General features: G+C 37.7%; 1 protein-coding gene across 1 annotated transcript in view; it reads right to left on the reverse strand.

The window, feature by feature from the left end:
- The window catches only part of LOC121415003, a 76,682-nt gene that overhangs the window by 39,208 nt on the left and 14,383 nt on the right, over window positions 1-23,091 (reverse strand). The window contains exons 6-12 of the mRNA XM_041608080.1: window positions 21,076-21,234; window positions 18,903-20,559; window positions 13,595-18,354; window positions 12,166-12,688; window positions 11,083-11,154; window positions 9,620-9,680; window positions 8,765-8,963 (exon numbers count right to left, since the gene is read on the reverse strand). Of these exons, the coding sequence (XP_041464014.1) occupies window positions 8,765-8,963; window positions 9,620-9,680; window positions 11,083-11,154; window positions 12,166-12,688; window positions 13,595-18,354; window positions 18,903-20,559; window positions 21,076-21,234 (7,431 nt within the window). The remainder of the gene's footprint in view (window positions 1-8,764; window positions 8,964-9,619; window positions 9,681-11,082; window positions 11,155-12,165; window positions 12,689-13,594; window positions 18,355-18,902; window positions 20,560-21,075; window positions 21,235-23,091) is intronic.

Here is a 23,091-nt window from a genome sequence, read left to right on the forward strand (position 1 = left end):
TGAAACTATCATGTATGAAGGACTTAAAGTATTAAATAATTCAAGAAAATATTGAATTTGAATTTTTAAGCTCATGTCCACCAACCTGTGGAATTGCCCAGATGATGTAACATGTTTTCTGTAGCAACCAATGGTTAAAGGTCTTAGGGTAAGATTATTGATAGATAATTATTGATTGGCGTAAAATATTACACAAATTAAACTACTTCATGATATGGTTCATATTTTCAAAGACGATGTCTATGGGTTCCATATTATTGGTATAGTAATGCTTGCTGCATGTTAAAAAAATCACCTTAACACCAATTTTCTCCATTTGGAAACCATAATCATCATGGATTAACATCAACACATGTAAAAGATCGACCATCCATTTAAACTATTTGGTGCCTTTCATAGCAAAGGTTACTTTGTTAATGTCTGTTATTACTATATAAATTAGTTACCCATTTTTCATTGAATGATAATAGACTTCATGTTTACTTATCTGAGTCAGTGATTGGCAATGGAGGTAAAATTGATGGAATTTGTATCATCGAGAATTAAAAGTCTAGGAACCGTTGACATTCTGGAAATTAGTGGTTATGTATTTGCCCTATGAATGTCCTTTAAGACCCTAGATAACACCTACGAATGCACTTGGAAAGAATTCCTCAAAACCAACATTTAACAAGAGAAGAACAATTATAAGAACAGTTACAAGAGCTCACCGGGAGGTCATGGGTGCTTATAAGTTGAATATCTCTGATCTCGGAGCGATAAAAAATGACCGCCAAGAATTGAATGAGTCAACTAAGTTAGAAATTATTTCGAACACCAAAATCCCGCCAGAAAGTATTTTTTTTAAATGAGTGCTTGGATACCACTTATCTCTAGCTAATAGTAGTCGTTCTCTTGAAAGCCAACAAACTCTGCCTTGGTTTATCCCCTCCCTTTCGAAGCCTGCAATGAAGATCATATTAGCTTTCCATACCGTTTCCGGACCTAATGCCATGTGCAGGAGTTGATTTTGAATTGTCAATTCCGTCTCCAGGTGTTCTGACTTGGATCAATCCTACAGCTCTGTGATCTATCATGACGTGAAAGATCCTGCATGCTAAAGTTGATTTTGACCGATCAGTTCCGTTTCTAGTCATGTTGGCCGGATCCTGTAGCTTTATGATTGATCTATCATGACACTGCAAAAGGTGATTTGGACCTGTCCGTTCTGTTGTAGGTGTTTTGACCTGGATCAATCCTTCAGCTTCAGGATTTATCATCACGTGAAAGATCTGCCAAGAGTTGATTTGTCCCGACCATCAGTTTTGTTTCCAGGCTTGTTGGCCTGGATCCTGCTGCTCCGGGATCTACATGTATCATGACTTGAAAGCTCTCACAGAAGTTGATTTTGACCAGTCAGTTCCGATTGCAAGTGTTTTGGCTGGGATCCTGCAGCTTCATGGATCATTACTTGAAAGATCTTGCAGGATGTACCATATGACGCACTTGTGATATTTTGGGCACGTTGCAGAAAGAGTTGCGATCAAACGCAACTCAAAAAATCTTGCGCTACTTGATTTTCAGCCAATAAAGCACCCGTGTTCGGGACTTGCGTTTAAACGCAACTCTTTCTGCAACAGGCCCCAGGTTGGCTGGACGTGATCCATACTCGACCACAAAACCCCGGCAAAGAACAGTAGCATTAAGTTCTATATGCTTCTTCCTTCAAAATACCTCCAATACATTTTTGCATGTCCGACTCAGAACTCAGATGGAAATGAATTTGCTGATTGCACTATCATCTTATATAATGTCATTATGAGGAGAAATGTCTCTCACACTCTGATTGACGAGCAATTCATTGTTACACCGAAGATGATGGCTGTAACTTTGATGTATTCCTCTGTTGCCTCTAATATTCTTTGTCGAGCATAATGCATGCTTTAGAGTGGTTTTGCTTTTACCGACTTATGATCAATCCAGACAGTCTTAACCTAAATTTTGGACTAGATATATGCCCAACTCTGTAAAGGCATGTGCGACACATAGAATGTACGTTCTATTCATTCGCTAGAATGGTGCACAAAGTCCTAAACTACTGGAAACTGCAAAGTTGTACATTATGTAAATATTTTTTTTTTCTTCATTATCAAGATAGAAACTATTGCAAAATATTGACTTAACCTTCCAGCATTATAATCAAATAAAAAAAGTCGCAACAAACATACAGACAATAATGCTTGAGCTGTTTCAGGTATACTGCACATGCTCTGCAGTGCATATACAGGAAATGGTTCTTGAGGCTGTTTCAGATCTACTGTACATGCTCTACATTACAGTGCATATACAGGAAATTATTCTTGAGGCTGTTTCAGGTCTACTGTACATATATATTCAAGTCAGTCAATATGATATCATAATTTTACTGACAAGTGCGTATGCATTACTCGCCATTACTTCCCAAGGTTTGTCATTTAATTGGGAGCGATAAGTGTCAATAAAATTTCAGCTTCCCTTTTCCCCCAAGGTTTGGTTTTTTCCGAGTGTTCCATGCTACATCTACTGCAATACCCTGTTTCAGTTTCATAACAAGAGAGATCCTATCTGCACATTCAATGACCCAATGATGATTCTTGTCTGTGTGTTAGCTTTGTCATGTGTGAGTAAAAAGTATGCGAAAAAAGTAAAATTATGTATATCAAAATTAGGTTTGTTACCTAGATAAGATTAGGCCTGCAGGCATTATAATTATTTGGACTGTCTCTGAACTTTTTAGGGATCTGGTATATTTTTTTCACTCCAGAGTCACACATTGACCAATTTTCTAACCACTTTCATTCAAACATTATGTCCAGATGTTGTGTTAAGTAATTATTATCTATAGTTGCTATGGAAAATGTGTTGCTTAGCAACTGTTGCTATACGTGGTTGGAATGTTTCTTGATATGTGATTGTAAAATGGGAGCTTCGAAGTCAAAATATAGTTTTTGAAATGTAGATAACACCCCAAAAATGGTGGTTGTCAAGGTAAATATGTTACCTAGCAACTGTTGCTATACGAGAAGAGGTCAGGTTGGCACCCCCTGCTAAAAATGTTCAGCACTATTTTCTCTACCTGTCAGCCAAATTTCATGCTTTTACCATAATCTGAACAATTCTTGCTATTTTTTGCACCGATCATCTAGACTATAAGTCTCTTTCTGGTTCAAGCCCTTCATATCTTTCAGAACTCATCAACACCTACACTCCTTCCCGTGCTCTCAGGTCACAGAATAAGCATCTTCTTCAGGTTCCTCGTTTTAAGACATAATACTACAGCCACAGCTCATTCACCTTCAATGCTGCAACCCTCTGGAACTCTCCCGCTTTTCATCCGGACTGCACCCACCATCCAGAGCTTAAAGATTGCACTTAAAACGTACCTGTTAAACAATTGATTGTCTTTGCTTTATAGTTTTTATTTTCACTGTAATAATCAAAGACAGAATTTAGAATATATCAAGAGTTAAGTTATTGTATCTTTAGATATGCTTTACCATAAATTGCATGGTGTTATGCCATGCTGTATAATTATTGAATATTTAATTATATTGTAATCTATTCTTTTCAATGACCATTTTGTATACATGTATTATACGTTGAGATATTCAATTTATATGTGAAGCGCATAGAGACTTTGTATATTATGCGCTACAGAAATGCAATTTTATTTTTATCATTATGACTATTATTTCTTTTTATCCTACTTTCAATTATTCTACAAACCTTTTTTTTCTTTAATATTTTAAAAAACATACCAAAGTTTAAAAATACCTATATATAGGGGAAAATGCTATTTAGTGTAACTTTTCACTTTAAAAATCCTCTTAAATATGATGCAAGTTTTCATTTTTCTGGTGTCAATCTGGTCAATACTGAACATTTTATCTAGGTAAAGATAAAAATGTCTTTAAATTATACACCTTCCAAGGAAGCCTCAATATTCTACTAAACACTGACTTCAGAAATCTATTAAATTGTATTTTTCAATTAATTCATGATGCCACTAAATACCACTCATAAAAATGATGGTTCCTTTCTTTCTTCCTCTCTCTCTCTCTCTCTCTTTCTTTCTTTCTTTCTTTCTTCCTTCCTTCCCTCCTTCCCTCCTTCCTTCCTTCTTTCTTTCTTTCTTTCTTTCTCTCTCTCTCTCTCTGCTCTGTACAAAAGGACAAATTTTGGGACATGTTGAATTCTGAAAATCATCAGAAATCATATAGTTTCACTGAGATGAGGTGCTTTGGGTCTCCAGAACTAAAAATCAAGAATTTGAATCCCAACACACAACTTGGGAATATATCTCCATTTGCCACTCTCCACCCGGGTGCTACAATGTACATGGCTTCCAAGAGGGATGTGAAGTCATTCTAGTTTGGCAAGCATTGTGAACACCTCACACAACAACTGGCTGGAATACTCCCCTAGGAACGGAGAGTGTGTATACAGCGTGTGCAGAAAAACAGATTGAAATAGCTGAGCAGAGAGATAATAATCTGCATAAGCACTTTGAGTGATACTCATTTCAAACAGCGTGCAGTATAAATAGGTATTTCACAACTCCCAAGAATGTTCTGTAATCTGATTGGTCCAAATCGCATCACATGATATTCAGCGAATTGCACTATTGCAGCCAAAATGCACTATCCTGCACTCTGAACTCATACCAATAATACTAATACACTTCATTTATATAGCACCTTTTCATCAGATTCAAAGCACATTAAAAGAAAGAAAGAATAACAGAAGACAAATAGGGAGTATGAAACATAAGAATAATAACTACAAAATTATGAACATTATATGTAAATTGTACAGAAGAATTAGAATAGGTAAGTTTTTAGACATTTCTTACATGAGAAAAGTGTTGGGGAAGTCTTTAGTGAAGGAGGCAAGGAGTTCCACGTTTTAGGGGCAACGGTAGAGAAGGCTCTATCACCTATTTGTTTAGCAGTACGAGGTACAACAAGAGTATTACTAGTGGTCGAGCGTGTGTTGTATTTGGATGTGTGTGCAAAGGGAAGGTCAGGTAAATAGGTTGGGTCTTGATTGTTAACACATTTATAAGTTAGAGTTAAGGTCTTATGTTTGATACGATCGTTAACATGGAGCCAATGGAGATCATTTATAAGAGGAGAGACATGGTCATACTTTGATTTACAGTGTATAAGCTTTGCTGCTTTATTTTGAAGGAGTTGAAGAGAGCCAAGGTTTTTATGTGATATGCCATTGAGAAGTGACTTACAATAATCTAAACGTGATAGGACTAGTGATCTTAGAGCTGCATGACAGAAATCTTTAACAAACTTTCTAATTCTACTAATATTACGTAAATGGAAATTAACTGATTTAGACACATTAGACACATGTTCCGACATATTCATACAGTTTGTACATTTATCAAAAGTAACACCCAGAATGCGAACAAACGGTGAACATTTAATAATAGTGAGTTCATCAATCTTAAGTTGAACATCTTGTAGCTGTTGGTGATGCTTAGAAGATGCTATAATCATGAATTCGGTCTTGTCTTGTTTCAGTTTATTAGTCAGCATCCATGAATGAACATCAGACATACACCTTTGTATTTTGTCTAACGACTCATTGATACTTTGTGGATCCTTTGGATTGCAAACACAGTAAATCTGGGTGTCATCTGCATAAATATGGTGTAGGACATCATGCTCCAGTAAAATATCTACCAATGGTTGAAGATATAAATTAAAACACTTTGGGCCAATAACTGAACCTTGTGGAACACCATATTAAAAAAGAGAGTCATCAGAGGTTGAGTCTTGTATTCTTCCATGATATCTGTGATATCCTGCACTCTGACGTCACAGTGCAGGATAGTGCGAGGTCTGGAATTATCTAGAATTATCTAGAATTTAGATCAAATATAGCATTCGGGGTAACTCGGTAACATAAGGGAAAAGGAGTTGTATAAAACAAACAATGCACATATTCTTGTGCATAGAGGACCTAAATAATGAACTCTGTGCTCGACTCGCCAAATGGATATCGGTCCTGCTGACCTCGGTGCGGTATATCCATTGGCTCTTCTCGCACATCGTTCATTATTAGGCCCCGAAATAATCGACGGCCATCGACGGCCATGGCCGTTGATGCCCCCATTACTGGCCGTCGTGCCCTTCTTCTTTTTGCTAAAAGTTACGGCCACTAAAAATGTGCCCTTTTTTATATGGCCGTGGTGCCCTTTTTTCTCATAAATGTGCCCTTTTTCTGATATATAATGCAAGGCTCGACATTAGCGGTGGCCCGGTGGCCCGGGGCCACCAAAAATTCATCTCGGGCAACCATTATTGAAAAATGTTAAGTTTTGGTGGCCCGAATCGGGCAACCAATAATTTTCAAAGTAGCGCAATTTTTCTCCCGATTTTGCATGTATTTATCAACTTTTTACAGTTCAAATTGCAAGCCAATTCGTCATGCGCCTTTTTTGTTAATCTACACACAAATACACACACACAAAGATTGCATAGTCATGACAGTATGTAGGCCTACCGCTAGCATACAGTAACTATTATTCAGACGGCCATGCCGGCTGTCTGGCTGAGCTTTGCGTGCATGAAACCACTGCAGCTAGCTGTGCGCGAGCAGACTATTCACTTCAAACTCAGGGAGCTGCGATACGAAATGTTACTGCTAAGAAATCTTCCCCAGAACTCTGAAAATCTACGTCAAAGTCACATTTTACACCAATGAAATGCCCTTCTACAGTCCGTATTACTGAAACCTGATTATCTGCAAGCATTAAAAGGAGGAATTATGACCTCTCTTTTGACTCAAAAAGACCGATTTCCAAATGCATTAATACACATAAAACACATAGGTGAGTACATCACAGTCCCGTATGTGCATTTGTATGTATGTTGATATTTGGTTTATTTCGAAGCTGTGTCTCTTCTAGCCAAAAATAAATAGGCAGCTTTTTTCTTTCTTGTTTACAAATGACTTCTTAAACCACTCTTAAGGAAGTAAATACTTGGGGAAGGCATTTCATTGATATGAAATGTGAATTTTTCCATCATTTTGTCAAATATAGGGAATGAATTTTCTCACTGTTTTTTCCAGATAATTTTTGCCGTTTTCTCATTTTTTTTTCTTTCATTTTTTTTTTACAGTGATTAAACCATTTATACCCCCTCCCATTGAATATGCCTGATTAAAGAATATGTTTCTACTGAATAATAATCATAATTTTCCCCATTTTTTGATAATTTTGTCTTATTCATTTTTTTCTTACATTTTCTTTTGTTTTTTCTCAAATTTTTTTTCCTGTTCTTTGTTTTTTCTTTCTTCATTTTTTCTTTTGTTTTATTTCACTTATTCATTTTTTTACAATTTTTGATTTCTTTTTTTCAGTCACAATACTATTCTAAAAATGATTTTTGTTTATTTCCCCCTTTTACACATTGTTCTAATTCTGCAGCATATTTTTCTGTGATTTTCTCCTGCTATACCTATGCTGGAAAAGAGAAAATAAACTGGATTTGGGGCCTGCATAATCTAGGTTTTATGATCAAAAAGGAAGAAAGGAAAAATAATTGTTTTGTAAATCTATCTGAGTTTGCTATATGCACTATTTATTTACTTTACCATTATGAGTGTGTGTCGATACGGAGATTAAAAGTCCACAACCTGGGAACAATACAATTCTTTTATTCTCTTTCAATCATTTCATATTTACAATGATAGAACAATTTATATATTACCACAAAATAAGCAAAGTAAAATAACAGCAAGCACGATTTACATACAAGATGTACAAAGAATAGTGGTACGTGTTACTGACTGCAGAATATTTCAATTTGTTTTATTCATTTTAAATTAATGTTTTTCTTTATATTTTTCGGGCCACCAAACTTTACTAATGGGCCACCAAAAAAAATTATTTGAAGGTTTTGGTGGCCCGAACGGGCCACCACCAAAAAAAGTTAATGTGGAGCCTTGTATAATGTACCCCTTTTGAAAGTCTGCACCTTTTTTTCTGAGCGAGGAAAACTGTTCTCCGATCTCAAAAAGTATTCAATACCTAAGCTTTACCAGCAACGTCCAGTGCATGTATGCAGTCTAGTCCGAAGCCTCGCCGAACGATGAGCTAGCTATACACAGCTGGCCGGCCGGCCGCTAGCACGCTTTGCAAATGCTATGAAAGCTGCAGCATAAGAATGGACGAGCGCGAGCTCCATATGTGTACTACACAAATGTCGCGCGCGCTGTACTGTCCTGGCGAGCACGCGCGATGCGTAAGTACAGTACTTTGAATGGGAGTGTTTCATAAAGCTGTTCGTCAGTTACGAACAACTTACGAACGACCGGTGATACTTTCTTGGGTGCTAATCAGATTCACATTTAATTACATGTAGCTCAAGAAGGTATCACCAGTCGTGCGTAAAGTTCATTTTTTCTTAAGTAAATAATGTGGTTTGGTAATGAATCTGATGTATAACATCGACTATGGAAAGCCCCCCCCACGCCGCGAAACTGTAACACCTACAAATAATTTATTACATGCCCCTTAAAAAGTGGCCTTGGTGCCCCTCTGTATGGCCTTGGTGCCCTCTGCTGCCTGGCCTCAGTGAAAAAGTACCCCTCAAAAAAGTGGCCTTGCCCCCCAAAAATCCTATTTCGAGGCCTGCATTATTTAGCCCTGCATGCATGCGCTTATGTGCATTATTTGTATATTACTATTGATATTAGAGCAAGAAAACTAAAGTTCTCATACCCTTTTTGCATTTATCCGCTGTTGCTGTGCTCTTCGAGCCTCATCCCACCTAGCAACAAATGAACATGCTCCTTCCTCTGGAATAGGTGTGGCTTCAAGCTTGTTCTGTGATTGGTTGGTGGTAGTGGTATGTAAGTTGAGGCTTGGTTTCAAGAAGGGTCCCGTTTCATGTAGCCTCTCATTACTGATAGAATGCCTACTAGAAAGGAATTATACAGACATGGTACATCAATGTTGAAAGATTTAAGAATAAGAACAGAATAATAGTGAATACCCACGGCCCTGTATCATCAAGAGTTAAGATTGATTCACTGAAATTAAGATTGATCTCTACTGTGTTCCAAAAGATAGGAAATGAGGTCATTCTCTTGCAAGTGATTCAAATCAACTCCCAATGAGACTGATCTCTATTATTATGTATGTTCTCAAGTGACAAAAGTTCAAATTGATTTCAATTCAATTTGAATCAATTGCAACCCCTTGTAAAACAGGCAAAGCAATTTTACATTTCATTCATAACTATATCATGAAATCCATCATGCATGGGGGAAGTAAAATTTTGAACAGTCATCTGAAATTTTCAAGCTGTTTCTTTACAAGTTCTACTATAATATCAGACAAATTATGTATAAATATCTGCATCAAATTTAATGACAACAGAAAATTTACCCCCCCCACAAAAAACCATGCCCATACATAGACATAAATATGCAGGCAAATTTTCAACAACAAAAAATAAATGAATGAATAAATCCACACATCTACGTATAATAACTACATACATGTAACTGACATATATGAACAAATCAAAATTAACAGATAAATGAACAAGTCAAAATAACAAATGAATCTTACCTACTGCTAGGTGGTGATGATTGGAGAGCTTTTATTGGCTTTGTTCTATCATTAAGAATAACTACAAAAGACACATACAAAAACTCATGAAAATAAGTGGACAGTGATATTAAAAGGGATGTACAGTGTGACTGTGAATGAAGTCTATGACAACACCCTCTTCAACCTAATGGCCATTGTGATTTCTAAAGCTCCTAAATAATCTGCATGCCCACTTGTCCCAGTTATGTAACAAATAAGAATGAGAGTATGCCCACATGCAGTATACTAATTCTCTTAAATAAAAAACTTGAGCAATATTACTATGTGGAATTTTTACCAAAAACATGCTTTGAGCTTAAAATCTGTCAATTGATGTTTTCTTTTTCCGACAATAAACTGTCTCAAAATGACCCATGTGTGTCATTTCCTATGCAGAATATATAAACTACCCCCTCCCAGAAAAGGCATGAAACTAACTTGCATGTGCATCAAACATATTTCGAGACACATATACTTGCTCCTCAAAAAATATAGTTGAGTCAGCATAAACCAATAAAATTGATGATTTGGGGGAATCTATAGAACAAAATACATAACAAAAAACTGTAATTTATTTGTCATGGATCCCCTTACTTTTTAAGCCACTGGCTTTCCTAGGGTTAAGGTGTTTGATCCTCACATTTTACAATGTATATATCTACTAATGTGATTTTTTTTACCTAAATAAATTGAATTAAAATAAAAACTACAACAAATTATTAGCTATTTATCTTTTGATATACAGGTATGTTTGCATAAGTCAAATCTATCACGATCACAGAAATCAGCAAGACTTGGTAGAGTAACTCAAAGATTAGCAATTAATCGTAGGCTCGATCCTTCAAGATTTATTTTACATTGTAGTCAATGCAATCAATCATTGCAGTCATTGTACATTGTAGTCAATGCAATCAATTAAAAAAAATATTCTCCAATGATCGCTAAGCTTTGTGTTACTAGCCCCTGGGAAGCATTTCATCAACATTTTTGTCCAACAATTTGTCAGATCTGACAACTTTTCTTGATTTTGATTGGCTGATAGGCACTGTTACTATGGTATCTGTCGGATAAAAAAGGACTTGTCGGATAAAGCTTCCGACAAGTCCTTTCATGGAACGCTCCCCTGGTCTAAATCGTTGCTTTGACTTTAACGCCTTGTAAAAAGTCAGAAGTGTATTTTCAGCAGGAATCTTGCAAGCAGCTTTTTCAATACCAATCTTCACATATCATCAGAAAACACAATAACAGGGAATGCAGGAACACTACTATGAAAAGATACATGTAGTACCCTAGCTGGATTCCAGTTAAAACATGCAGTACAGACTTTGGACAAGTTGCCTTAGGAAAATATTCAACTCATGCAAGTTAACTTGTATCTTTGTTAAATTTTCATTGAGAAAGCATTTAATTTGATAATGTAGTAATGTTTTCAAAGAACTAACCTGTTGGATTTGAACCTCTAGGAACCAAACCTCTGGATGATGACGATACCTTCTCATTTACTCTTCTTGGAGCTGAAATCAAGAAAAATCATGTTTTGGGGCGATTTCATGAAAACGGATAAGTAAATGCTAAAAACTCTTATATGCATAGACTGCATCTGACCAATGAATTTTGACAGCCCATGAGATGGAAGATTGATTAATAAAAAAAATCACCAAAATCATAACCAGTTGATTTTTCACCAAACTCTCTTACACTCTTTGGCCCGAATTCACACAGGTGTTTTTTAAAATCATCGGTTGAACCCATTGTTTATGAGATTTCCTGTGTAAATTATGCTAATTTACCGCATATAAAAAAATGTCCAATACCGTTCGGTGTTTTGTCACAGCGCGCCAAGTTGACGCCTGTTGCCATGATTTAGTACACTATTTTATTTACGAGTCCCCTGTTTGTAGAGTGGATTTATTTATTCAAAGTTAACTCCTGAATAAAATTTTTAAAAAATTCTCACATGCAATCTGTAAATGCATACAATTAATGTTCTTCTGAAAAAATCTCATTTTCAATATTAAAAACAATATACTAATATCTCAAATAGCTTCAAGCAAATAATACTATCATAGTTTGAAGGGCACAGCTTCAGGTCATAAAGCGAATTGATTGGAAAATGAAGGATATAATAACAACCAGTTTCAGGCTAATGATACTAATTATCACTTGAGCTCCATTTATCTCCAGGGAGATAAAAAAATAGGAATGGTATTCGAGATCTCAGATAAAATAAAATATTTGTCTGTTAAAATCAGTGAGATAAAACACCCTTAGAATCTCTGCAAAGTGGTATTCTGAGAGCCATTTTACTTTTATTTTATCTCTGTAAGACATTCTTATTTTTGAACCAGTATCCACTGGGAAAAGCTACAAATAACATGGAAATAAGTTCCCAATCATATATATTCTTCATTTTCACGTTATACTATTGATTCATTTGAAGAAGCACAAGCTGAAAAATAATTTGATGGGTGGATATGTCCTTAACATTAATCTGAATAAAAAATAATGCAAGTGACATTACTTACGTTTGTATGGTTTTTGTCCAGTTGGGAGGCTACCTCTCCTGTTACTCTGCTGGTTAAGCTGTCTGTTTCTCATGTCTACCAAGCCTCTCTTGGTGAGCCCTCCAGGAAGATGTTTCTGTGGTGGTAAGTTGGTAAGACTGCAACCCCCTTTCAGAGGCTCTCTTCCCAATTTCTGATTTTCTGTTAAATCTTTCCCTTGGTGGGTCGGTGAATTACCATCAGCACTGGAAGAAAGATTTTGGTGCTGACTCCCAGGAGGTACATGTAATTCCCGTTGACCAATTTCTCTGCTGACATCTGTAAAAATCTCAGAGTCTAAATTATTCTTTGCTAGTTGAAGCGAAGCCTCTGAGACTTGAACTTTTCGTCCATCCCCTGTCATAAATCCTGTCATCATGTAGGATTTCGAAGAGAATGACTCTTCATATGCGTCACCACAAACAGCAGAATCATGTAATTCCGTTCCTACATCAGACTCCATAGCTAATGACTGTTTTGGTCTTTGAAGGGTTGCCTCAGAGACCTGGTCCTTATTCTCAAATCGTTTTTGTAAGCCACCAGTTGTGTTCTGATATGATAATGCAACAGACTCATCAGCTAAGAATTCCTTTGCTTTTTCAAGAGATTTCTCAGAAACCTGAACCTTCGTCCCATGTCCTGTTTGAAAGCAGACAGCCAAGTTTTCTGGTTCTACATCAGAGCCAGCAGCTAAGAATTCCTTTGCTCTTTGAAGAGATGCCTCAGACAGCTTGACCTTCTTACCATGTCCTGTTTGAAAGCCGATGGCTATGACTTGATCTGTTTCTTTACTGGCCTTATCTGTGAAGAATTCCTTTGCTTTTTTTAGAGACTCCTCAGAAATCTGGACCTTCTTACCATGTCCTGTTTGAAAGCCAATGGTTGTGTTTTGATCTTGTACTTCATTGGACTCATCCGCTAAGAATTTCTTTGCTCTTTGGAGAGATGCTTCAGAAACATGGACCTTCTTACCATGTCCCGTTTGAAAGCCAACCGCTATGTTTTGAACCGGTACTTTATTGAACTCATCCGATAAGAATTTCTTTGCTCTTTGAGGAGATGCCTCAGAAACCTGGACCTTGTTAACATGTCCTGTGTGAAAGCAGACAGCCAAGTTTTCTGGTTCTACATCAGAGCCAGCAGCTAAGAATGTCTTTGCTCTTTGAAGAGACACCTCAGATAGCTTGACCTTCTTACCATGTCCTGTTTGAAAGCCGACAGTCATGTTTTGTTCTGGTTCTACATCAGAGCCAGCAGCTAAGAATGTCTTTGCTCTTTGAAGAGACACCTCAGATAGCTTGACCTTCTTACCATGTCCTGTTTGAAAGCCAATGGCTATGTCTTGATCTGTTTCTTTACTGGCCTCATCTGCAAAGAGTTTCTTTGCTTTTTTTAGAGATTTCTCAGAAACCTGAACCTTCGTCCCATGTCCCGTTTGAAAGCTGACAGCTATGTTATGGTCTGGTTGTGCATCAGAGCCAGCAGATAAGAATTCCTTTGCTCTTTGGAGAGATGCCTCAGAAACCTGGACCTTCTTACCATGTCCCGTTTTAAAGCCAACCACTATGTTTTGATCTGGTACTTCACTGGACTCATCCACTAAGAATTCCTTTGCTCTTTGGAGAGATGCCTCAGAAACCTGGACCTTCTTACCATGTCCTGTTTGAAAGCCAACAGCTATGTTCTTATCTGGTACTTCACTGGACTCATCCGCTAAGAATTCCTTTGCTCTTTGGAGAGATGCCTCAGAAACCTGGACCTTCTTACCATGTCCTGTTTGAAAGCCAGCAGCTGTGTTCTGATCTGGTACTTCACTGGACTCATCCGCTAAGAATTTCTTTGCTCTTAGGAGTGACGCCTCAGAAACCTTGACCTTCTTACCATGTCCTGTTTGAAAGCCAACTGCTATGTTTTGATCTGGTACTTCACTGGACTCATCCGCTAAGAATTCCTTTGCTCTTTGAAGAGACACCTCAGAAATCTGTACCTTTCTCCCATGTCCCGATTGAAAGCCCACTGGCACACTTTTAATATGAGATTTTTGGCTCTCAAGAGAGCGAGAAACTCTCTTCACTTGTTGGTCTCTAGTCTTTCTGTTAGTGGGCACTGATGATTCTTTTGAAGTGTTGTCCTGCTTTTCTTCACCTATAAAAGTATCTGGGGATTTTGCAGGGTCAAGTTGAACTTGTCGTGACGTTTCTTTCTTTATCAGACCACTGAATTCCATCACTTTTTGGTTTGATTCATCACACAATAGCTGTCTTGCTTTCAATATGGATGATTCTGAAACCTGTATCCTTCTCCCATCTCCTGTTTGAAACCCAACCTCCAACTCGGCAGAATCAGGGTGTTTTTGGTGCAGAGAGGATGTTGCACCACCATTGGAGATATCAAGATCATTTGATAACAGCTGCTTACCTACTTGGATTGCAGATTCTGAAACTTGGATGTGCTTCCCACTACCAGTTTGCAAGCCAGTCATTAATTTGGATGATTCAAACAAAGTCTCTTTGAGGCCTGATATTTCCTGGATATTTTCATGTCTGGAATCCTTTCTTAACAGCTGTTTTGCCTTCTTCAAAGATTCATCTGAAACAGATATTGCACCTCCTCTTGCAGTCTGGAATCCTAATTTTCTTGGGGATGACTTTGTAATGAATTCTAAACCCATTTGGCCTAATGAATTATCAAACGAGTCACCATACTTTTTCCTTTGAAGCCTAGATTTGGAGAATGGTATATTGGAGTTCAAATCTCTAGCAACGCTCGCCCGGTCGTGTTGGTTAGCAGTATTTCCATTATTACACAAATCTGTATCATTAGCAATTGGTTGCCTCTCTCCAATTGGCAATGCGTCAGAAATTTCATCCCAGTCTCCATTGATATTTTCAAATGTGTCTATCGGTGCAACTTGTTTAGAATGGGAATCCGTAGTTGATTTTTCAATAGCTCCTTCATCAAAGCTCTTGATTTCATTGCTAACCAGTCTCCTTGCCTTTTGGAGGGCATCATCTGATATACTGATTTTGTTTCCACTTGCAGTATGGAAAGCCACCAGAAGACCACTTTCAGTATTTGACAAATTTCCTGACACATTGTATTCTGAAAGAACTGGCTCCAAAGCAGCAACTTTGGGAGATAATCCAGTTTGAGATGAATATTTCTGTGAAGCCTGCTCTGAATGGACAATGTCATGTTTGTTCATAGTATATGATGTAGTCTTTGAATCCGTGGTGTTCTGATGTATCATTGAGGACCTTCCAGGAGAACATTCAGGTACATTTTCTAGAGCCGACTCAATTACCTTCCTTGCCTTTTGAAGTGCAGAATTTGAAACATAAACTTTGTTCCCTCCTGCTGTCTGGAAACCGAAGTTGACAAAATCTTGGTCGCTTCCAGGAATGTCTTTAGAAGCTTTGGAGTCAATGGAATAGTTCAGAGGATTATTTTCATGATTATCACCAATTACCGTTTTTGCCATCTGCAGAGCCGACTTTGCTACCTTGATATCCTTGCCTCCTGCAGTCTGTAAACCAGCCTGACATACTTCAGATACAGAAGATGAAGCAGGTTCTTCTTCAGACATGCTACTATTTCTAATGGTTGAGCCACAATTGTTGTCATCAATCAGCAATTTTTCCCCCTGTAAGACATTAATGAGAGGTCTGCACTCTGGGATTTTGGCTTGTTCAGGAAGCTCCATATTTTCCTGGTGACAAGTGGCATGAGATATGCTCATACAGTGTGCTAACACAGTTGGAATAAGCTGGTTGAAAGACTTATCAGAAATATCAGGATTGAGCTGCTTATTTGTTTCTCCATCTGAGTTGTGATCTGAGAGCAGTAAAGTAGCCTTCTGCAGTGCTGCCTCTGAAACCTCAATTGTTTGTCCCTCAACTGTCTTGAAACCAACAGGACCACAAGCCTCTAATGTGACATCCATCTTCAACCGGGGTTTGTCTCTCTTTTTCTGGTCTGGTATGGAGTCATTCTCTTGATATGATGTTGCATTTAGTATGTCCGGTTGAAGGTGATCCCCTGGAATATGTGCTTTATTCTTATCATTAGATAAAGATTCATCAATACATTCCACATGTCGGACATAACTAGATTGCTGGGCACTTCTTGAGATTTTGGTAACATCAATACTACATGTGCCTTGATATGGTTCATGAGTATCAGTGTGACTAACCTCCTGTTGCTCTTTGTCCTTCACACTAAGGGTACAAAGTCCCTCTGTCTCCTTTGTCAGGATGGCATTATCATCCATAACCTGTCCAATCATCTTCACAGACTGGTCTACCGCGGGTGATTCTTTAATAGTATCGGTCTCAACTTTACTGTAATCTCCATTCTGCTTCAGGTCTAAAGTTACCCTCTCTGCATGATTTGGAGAAGCAAGGTATTGCTTAGATTCATCAATCCTTTTTTGAACCATCATTTCAAATTGAACATCATTGTGCTTCATGCTTGTAGATAATACTTCATTCCTATCAGTGGTTTCCTTGATAGCCCCCATGGCTTTAGATCTTTTCAGCTTGCTTTCCATGAGACTGACATTGCCCCTTTGTTCACTGAGAAAGTCTTGGGATGAGGTAGGCCCTATGGTGTGATTGAACATCTGATGATCTCGGGAATTTGATACTTGTCTCTCCTTATTTGGATCTGTATGATATTCTGGACATTTGAGAATCTGTGCAGCTCCTTTCTCTGAATGACCAGCTGCTATGATTGATGACACATCAAGCTGAGAGAATCCTGTGTCTTCTTCTTGCATGAAATTATAAACTAGTTCCATCTCCTCTGCAGCTTTGATCTCTCTTGCAGCTTGTGTGGCAGACAGACAGTCATCATCAGAAATGTCACTATTCTCAATAGATTGTAAATTCCCACTGTCCAGTTTCTTTTTTTCTCTTGGCATGTTACTGCTTTCAGAAGTTTCTATCTTCTGTTCTTGTTGCAGGGTGATGATCTTAAGCTCTGGCATTGTTTTATTTCCCTCCTGCAAACCAACTGGAATACAGTCTTCACCTGTCTTTAGGCCGTTTCCTCTATCCGATTCTTTGATTAATTCAATTTCACTTGTCTGATTCAAGGATGGAATGCTTGAAGTCAAATGAGATGGTTTCTGTATGTTTGCAACAAGAGATGGTGGCTTGAAGGGACGGAATCCTTTGTGACGCTGTCTGTTTTCCATTGTTCTTTTCAGCTGAGCATTTCCAGATAAGCCCCCACTCTGCACTCCTTTTTTATTCTGAATCATATTCCTATCTCCCCCTCCATCCACATGGTGACGACCAGAAATTTCTACTACTCTTCCTTCCTGCCCTATGGACTTTGATTCCTCATCATGGTTGATGTCATTCATTATCGTTCTTGCCTTCGCCATGGCAGCTGCCGATATATTGATCACATTGCCACGTGCAGAAGTAAACCCTACAGACAGTGATGATTTACCAGGTGAATCATGTATTGTTTCATCATACAAACCTACTTCATCAATGATTTTCTTAGCTTTTGTCAGTGCCTCATCTGATACTTGAATAGACTTCCCACTGGCACTCTGAAACCCACATTGAGGATCTGCTGATGACAAATTCAGTTGATATTCTTCCGGTGGTTTTTCCTTGTCTACATCTCCAATGAGTTTTTCAGCTTTCTTCAAGGATTCAGAGGAAACAAATATGGCTCTTCCACTAGCACTCGAGAATCCAACATTTTGAGTCGTACCATGAACTTCTGTAAACAATACATTATCTGTTGAATTGAATTTGTTATGGAGATCTTCTACACATTCTTGCCCATTCCCAGCATTGTTAATGACCAGAGACACCTGATCTTGTGTACGAGGTGGCATTTCATCACTTCCTACAGGAGCTAAGTTTGGAATTTTTACATCACATTCGTCAATAGGCAAAAGATTGCTCTTCATGTCACTTTCCATGTTACATTCATCTCTCTCTTCATCTAGTCTTAATCGCTTTGGTGAGGGCCAGCTGTGTGGGAACTCTCTGATCCTTACCAAAGACTTATTATGTGGTGGTGCACTTAGGATGGCTGACCTACTAGATGTAGGAGTGGTGCTTGATGCAGTCTGGCTTTCAGCCGTGGGTATTGCTCTAGTAAGGGGGTTTGGAGCCGTCTTGCAAAATGTAGAAAATGTAGTGAATGCTGGAGAAAAGAAACAAATCAAATGTCAATTCAATTATTCATTCATTGGACTGTATCAAAGATATCACAAATTGAAAAGGTGAAAGAGATTTCTCATGAAACTTGTTTTGCATGTCATTAATTCATACGTTCACATATGTATGCATTTCATAAAAGAACTTGCCTTTCTTGTGACTTTTTTTTTCCTACCTTTTTGTCATAATTAAAATTTGAAGAGATAAAAAGAGATTTTTTCTTCTTTTAACATATTTTAAAAGTCAAAGTACAAACTCTAGGTCTGTTTCTTGTAGACACACAGGAATTAAAACAATATACAGACTGTAATACAGACAATTATTTTACAGATGAGCTAAACATGTTTTAGGACATTCAATTTATTACAAATGTTGACATGAATTCCCCAAAATGGAGGATATTTTATTTAATTACAATACTATTATCATTTGAATAACTCAATCTCACATTATCAAAAATTTTGCCAACCCAGCATTTTTGTACAAAAAACATTGCAAAAGGGAAGACCAAGAGGGAGCAAACAATGAACGTACATGTTGGTAAAGGGCAAGGTCTCTTCATCGTCCATCCCTTCTTTGATGATTCACCCAAAGTTTCTGCCTGAACAGCATCTACTTTTTTCTCTTCCTTTTTCTTCTCATCTTCCTCCTCTTCAACATATACAGCTCGGGATAGCCAGCTTGGGGTCTTGGATATGTTTCCTCCGTCCTTTCTGGGTGCTTGTGCAGGAGGTGTGTACTTAAACCGTCCCTTGGTGACAGACTGTGTCTTGAGGTTGGCAACAGCTACGGGCTTGGATGTTGACATAGCTTCACATGCTTCTAGCTTTGACAGAAAAGGTTTTGGAAGCTTGTTGTTTGCACTTGATGGAAGACTTGAAGGTAAAGATGAAGAGTTCTTCGCTACTGATGTATTTGGTCTATTTGCTTCAGTAGGGTGTAAGGTCTGCTTTACCAAAGGGTCGTCATGACCCCCTGACCTTAACTGATCGGTAACCTTGATATGAATTATTTCTTCATAATAAGGATTCTCAAAGATATCTATTAGGTTTCTCTCTACTCCAAGGGACTTTTGACCAGAAAGGGTGTTCTTACTGCCAATAGGTTGCTCCCTGGATGCAATGTCAGTAACTCTACAGAGAGCTTCTGCATAGTTTGGTGATATTGGTGACAGCAAATCAACATCTGGTGCAGGTCTACTTGGTGTCTCCACTACACCATTATCAGGTTTTCCATTCATGCTGCTTTCAGAGCCTAAAGATTTCCTTTCTTGCCCTTCATCAAATCCGGATTTCATTGGCTTACAGAGCAAACCTGCAGGAGGACTCATAAAAGTATCATCTAGAACACTTTTCATTGGGGCACTCTGGCTAGAATCAGACAATTTATTCTTTACATCTAATATTGAGCCTAATGCATCACAAGCACCTTGCTCAATGAAAGTCCCAACACCAATTGAACTTCCAGATGCACATAATCTGTCAAGAAGTTTCCCTCTCCTGCTTGGAGGTGTAGCGAGAAGGAAAGCCAGTGTCTCCTCCATTGCAGTCTTATCATTCTTTGTACTTTCCTGTGAGTTGAACAATGTTTGGCTGGCATGATTACTACCAATGACAGAGCTTTGCTGGGATGACATTGCAGGTTGTACAGGACTCTTCTTCCACTGTTTGCAATCAAGTTCTGAGAAAGCATTTGTTTCTGTGGAATCTCCACTCACATTCTTCTTGGCATCCAATTCAGCTATAATGTCCACACTGGGTCCCACAACCTTCTCTCTGACAGATCCTCCTTCCTGCACATACAGTTCAGAAACCGTCTTTGAATCTACAGACTCATTGATGCTTTCATGTTCTTGATGTTTGGCAAGAGGTGGCTCTCCATTGTCTGTCACAGGAGGTTGTACCAAGGAAGTAGGCAACACAAGAGAATCTCTTGTCACCATTTGAACTCTAGACTCATCACTCTTGTCGTTAAACATGGGTGCTGGTATCTCTTTTCTCCCACCTCCTAAGCTCTTATCACTTTCTCCACCATCTTCTGTTTCTATGGTGAATTCTTCTTCTTGGCTGTCATCATTAATAGACGGAAACTTGACGACTTTCAAAGGCTGTGTCGAACCCTCGTCCCCTTCCTCACAGCTATCCATCTCAACCACAGAACCACCGTCTTGGAAGAGAACCTTGGCAACAACCTGCCATAGGAAAAGAAATAAAAATAACTTAATATGTGTGTGCCAAATAGAATGTTATCAAAACTGAATAAGACCTTGTTTCACATGGCAACATGTATTTGAGAGCCGTTGAAAAATAGCTCAAGCTAAATCCAGGGTAATAATAGCATGTTTTATCCTCAGGCCAAAACACTATGTAAATTTTATTATTAGTATCATTAATCCACACATGAAAATGCACATTTGTACCTTATACTGAGTAATATCTTAAGATGCCTTTGTACAATGAAACCTATGTAATTCATTATGTATTCAAATCCAATGCCCCAAGAAATGGCCTTGATGCCCTTCCAAATATTTCGAGATTTAAGGGTAAAATAAGTGGGGGGGGGTTTCTACCTTTTGCCGCCAAGAGTGAGCTCTGTCTTCCCTTTCCTTTAACTGTCCTTTTTAGAAAATGGCATCATCCCTTTGAATTTTCATTTTGATCCCCGGTACCTAATAGATGCCTAAGAATTCTAATATTCTTGTACTCACATGTGTTTGCCATGTATCATCTTCAATGTGTTTCTTGTTTGAGCTGGTGACTGTTTTGCTCTTGGAACTCATTGGAGGTGTGGCTAAGGAACTGGTCCAAGAGAGATCTGATTCCTCGGGTTCAGCACCAAGACTTCTTGACAACCTCTGGGGTGTAGACTGCTCAAAGAAAAGTATGCAATTAATAATACTCTATTAAAAGACAAGTTACAGAAGATGAATTTATAATTTGTGATTCTAAAATTTGAAACTTACAATTTGTGATAACAGATAACTCTGCCTACTAAGTCGACCCTTTTTAAGTTGGAAAATCGCATACATAGAAGCAATCTTTTAGACCAGATTTTTCAAAATATATACACATGTACATGTATAAACAAAATTTAAATTTCTATTAAAAAAGTAAAAAAAAAAATTGGTGGTCTCAAATGATTCAACTTAATGAGAGCTACCTGAATTTTTTGTTTCAAGCATGTTTACATTGCCCACAAACACATACAATAGTGATACATAAACATGACTATGTTGCATTACCGGTATTCCAAACATATTACATGTGAAGGCATGTACGTGTAATTGCTTATTTATAGAACACACTAAGGTATTGCATTATGAGATTGAAGCTTATTTTGAAAGAAATCAGACAAGCAATAAAAAAGTTGGCTGTTTTAAAATTGAGATCCCTATTTTGGTAACTGGATAAAAGCAATGTCTAACTAGTTGGGACAGCTTACCCATGGGCCATGTACTTGATTATCAGAGACTTTTTTATATAGCATGGGAAGTATATTGTTTTATGTCATCATGAAAGAAAAATGTAAGTTGAAGTAGAACATGTGAAAATAAATTACATTTTAGCCATTTTATACTAAAATGGAAGAGTACATGTACATGTAGTCCTGACATCACTAATGCTGCCAATTTGAGATTCCATAGGTATAGCGATTATCATTTTCATGTATAACAAAAAATGCATCTTTCTTATTGTTTGTCCAATATCATTCAAACTTTCACCTATCTCCTTATCTAATTGTTCTTTTTTCTCTTAACCCTACCCCCCCCAACAAATTGCGCGATATTTTCGCTGCGCGAAATTTTTTTACCGCGCTGCTCGTTGACTTTTTACTTTCAAGTCTTGCGCAACTTTTGAGACCAATTTTGTGTCATCCGGGTACGCGTTTTCGAAATTACGCAACGTTATGTAAAGTGCATGTCAGACCAAAAATTGCTCTAAAACGTGATTTCGTGTACAAAGTCAATGTAAATTGAGTTTTCAACCAAAAATCATGAATGTATGATTATTTTTAGTTTTGCTGGTTTAAATATACATGTATGTATTTTATGCTGTTCATGATCTTAGAAGAGTCCCCAACGAATTTCATTGAAAAACAAAGGGTTCAAAAACAAAGAAATACATAAAGAAATTGCAGAAAACAATACATAAGAAATTGATCTGATATCAAAATTTGTTCATGTAACCTTGCTAGATCTCAAGGGGGGCCTGGGAGGGCCCCAGCCATATGAACTCCCAACATACCCCGGCCTAGATAGGGTTAACTCCAACACCTAGTCACATTATTGTTAATTCAATCAAAACACTAGGAAGATTTATCATAGGGCCAGCTTCACTTGCTTGGGCCGTCTAATAAGTGTTCTGATTGATCCAATCAAAATCAACTATGGAAAGCCAGCAAAGTCAACATATAAAATACATGTTTGTTAAAAAAATATTCTAGATATGAATGTATATCCATAAATTCATTTCTTGACAATTTGGTGTGCTCTCCTTTGTTTTATACCAAAGACATTTTGCAGATTTCCTGTAGAAAAATTTATGATACTGATGGATTCCATAGAGTTACAATGAATGGATCAATCGTAACTCTTTGCAAGACAGGGCCCGGATGTAGAAATCAAATCAATGGATGATATCAAGTTAAGTGTTGACCCAAAACCAACACCAGAAGGTCAATACCTAGCAGGGACTCAGTTTTAAGGTGAGCGAGAGGACGATCA

The sequence above is a fragment of the Lytechinus variegatus genome, chromosome 1 (assembly GCF_018143015.1).
Source record: "Lytechinus variegatus isolate NC3 chromosome 1, Lvar_3.0, whole genome shotgun sequence".
Taxonomy (NCBI): Eukaryota; Metazoa; Echinodermata; class Echinoidea; order Temnopleuroida; family Toxopneustidae; genus Lytechinus; species Lytechinus variegatus.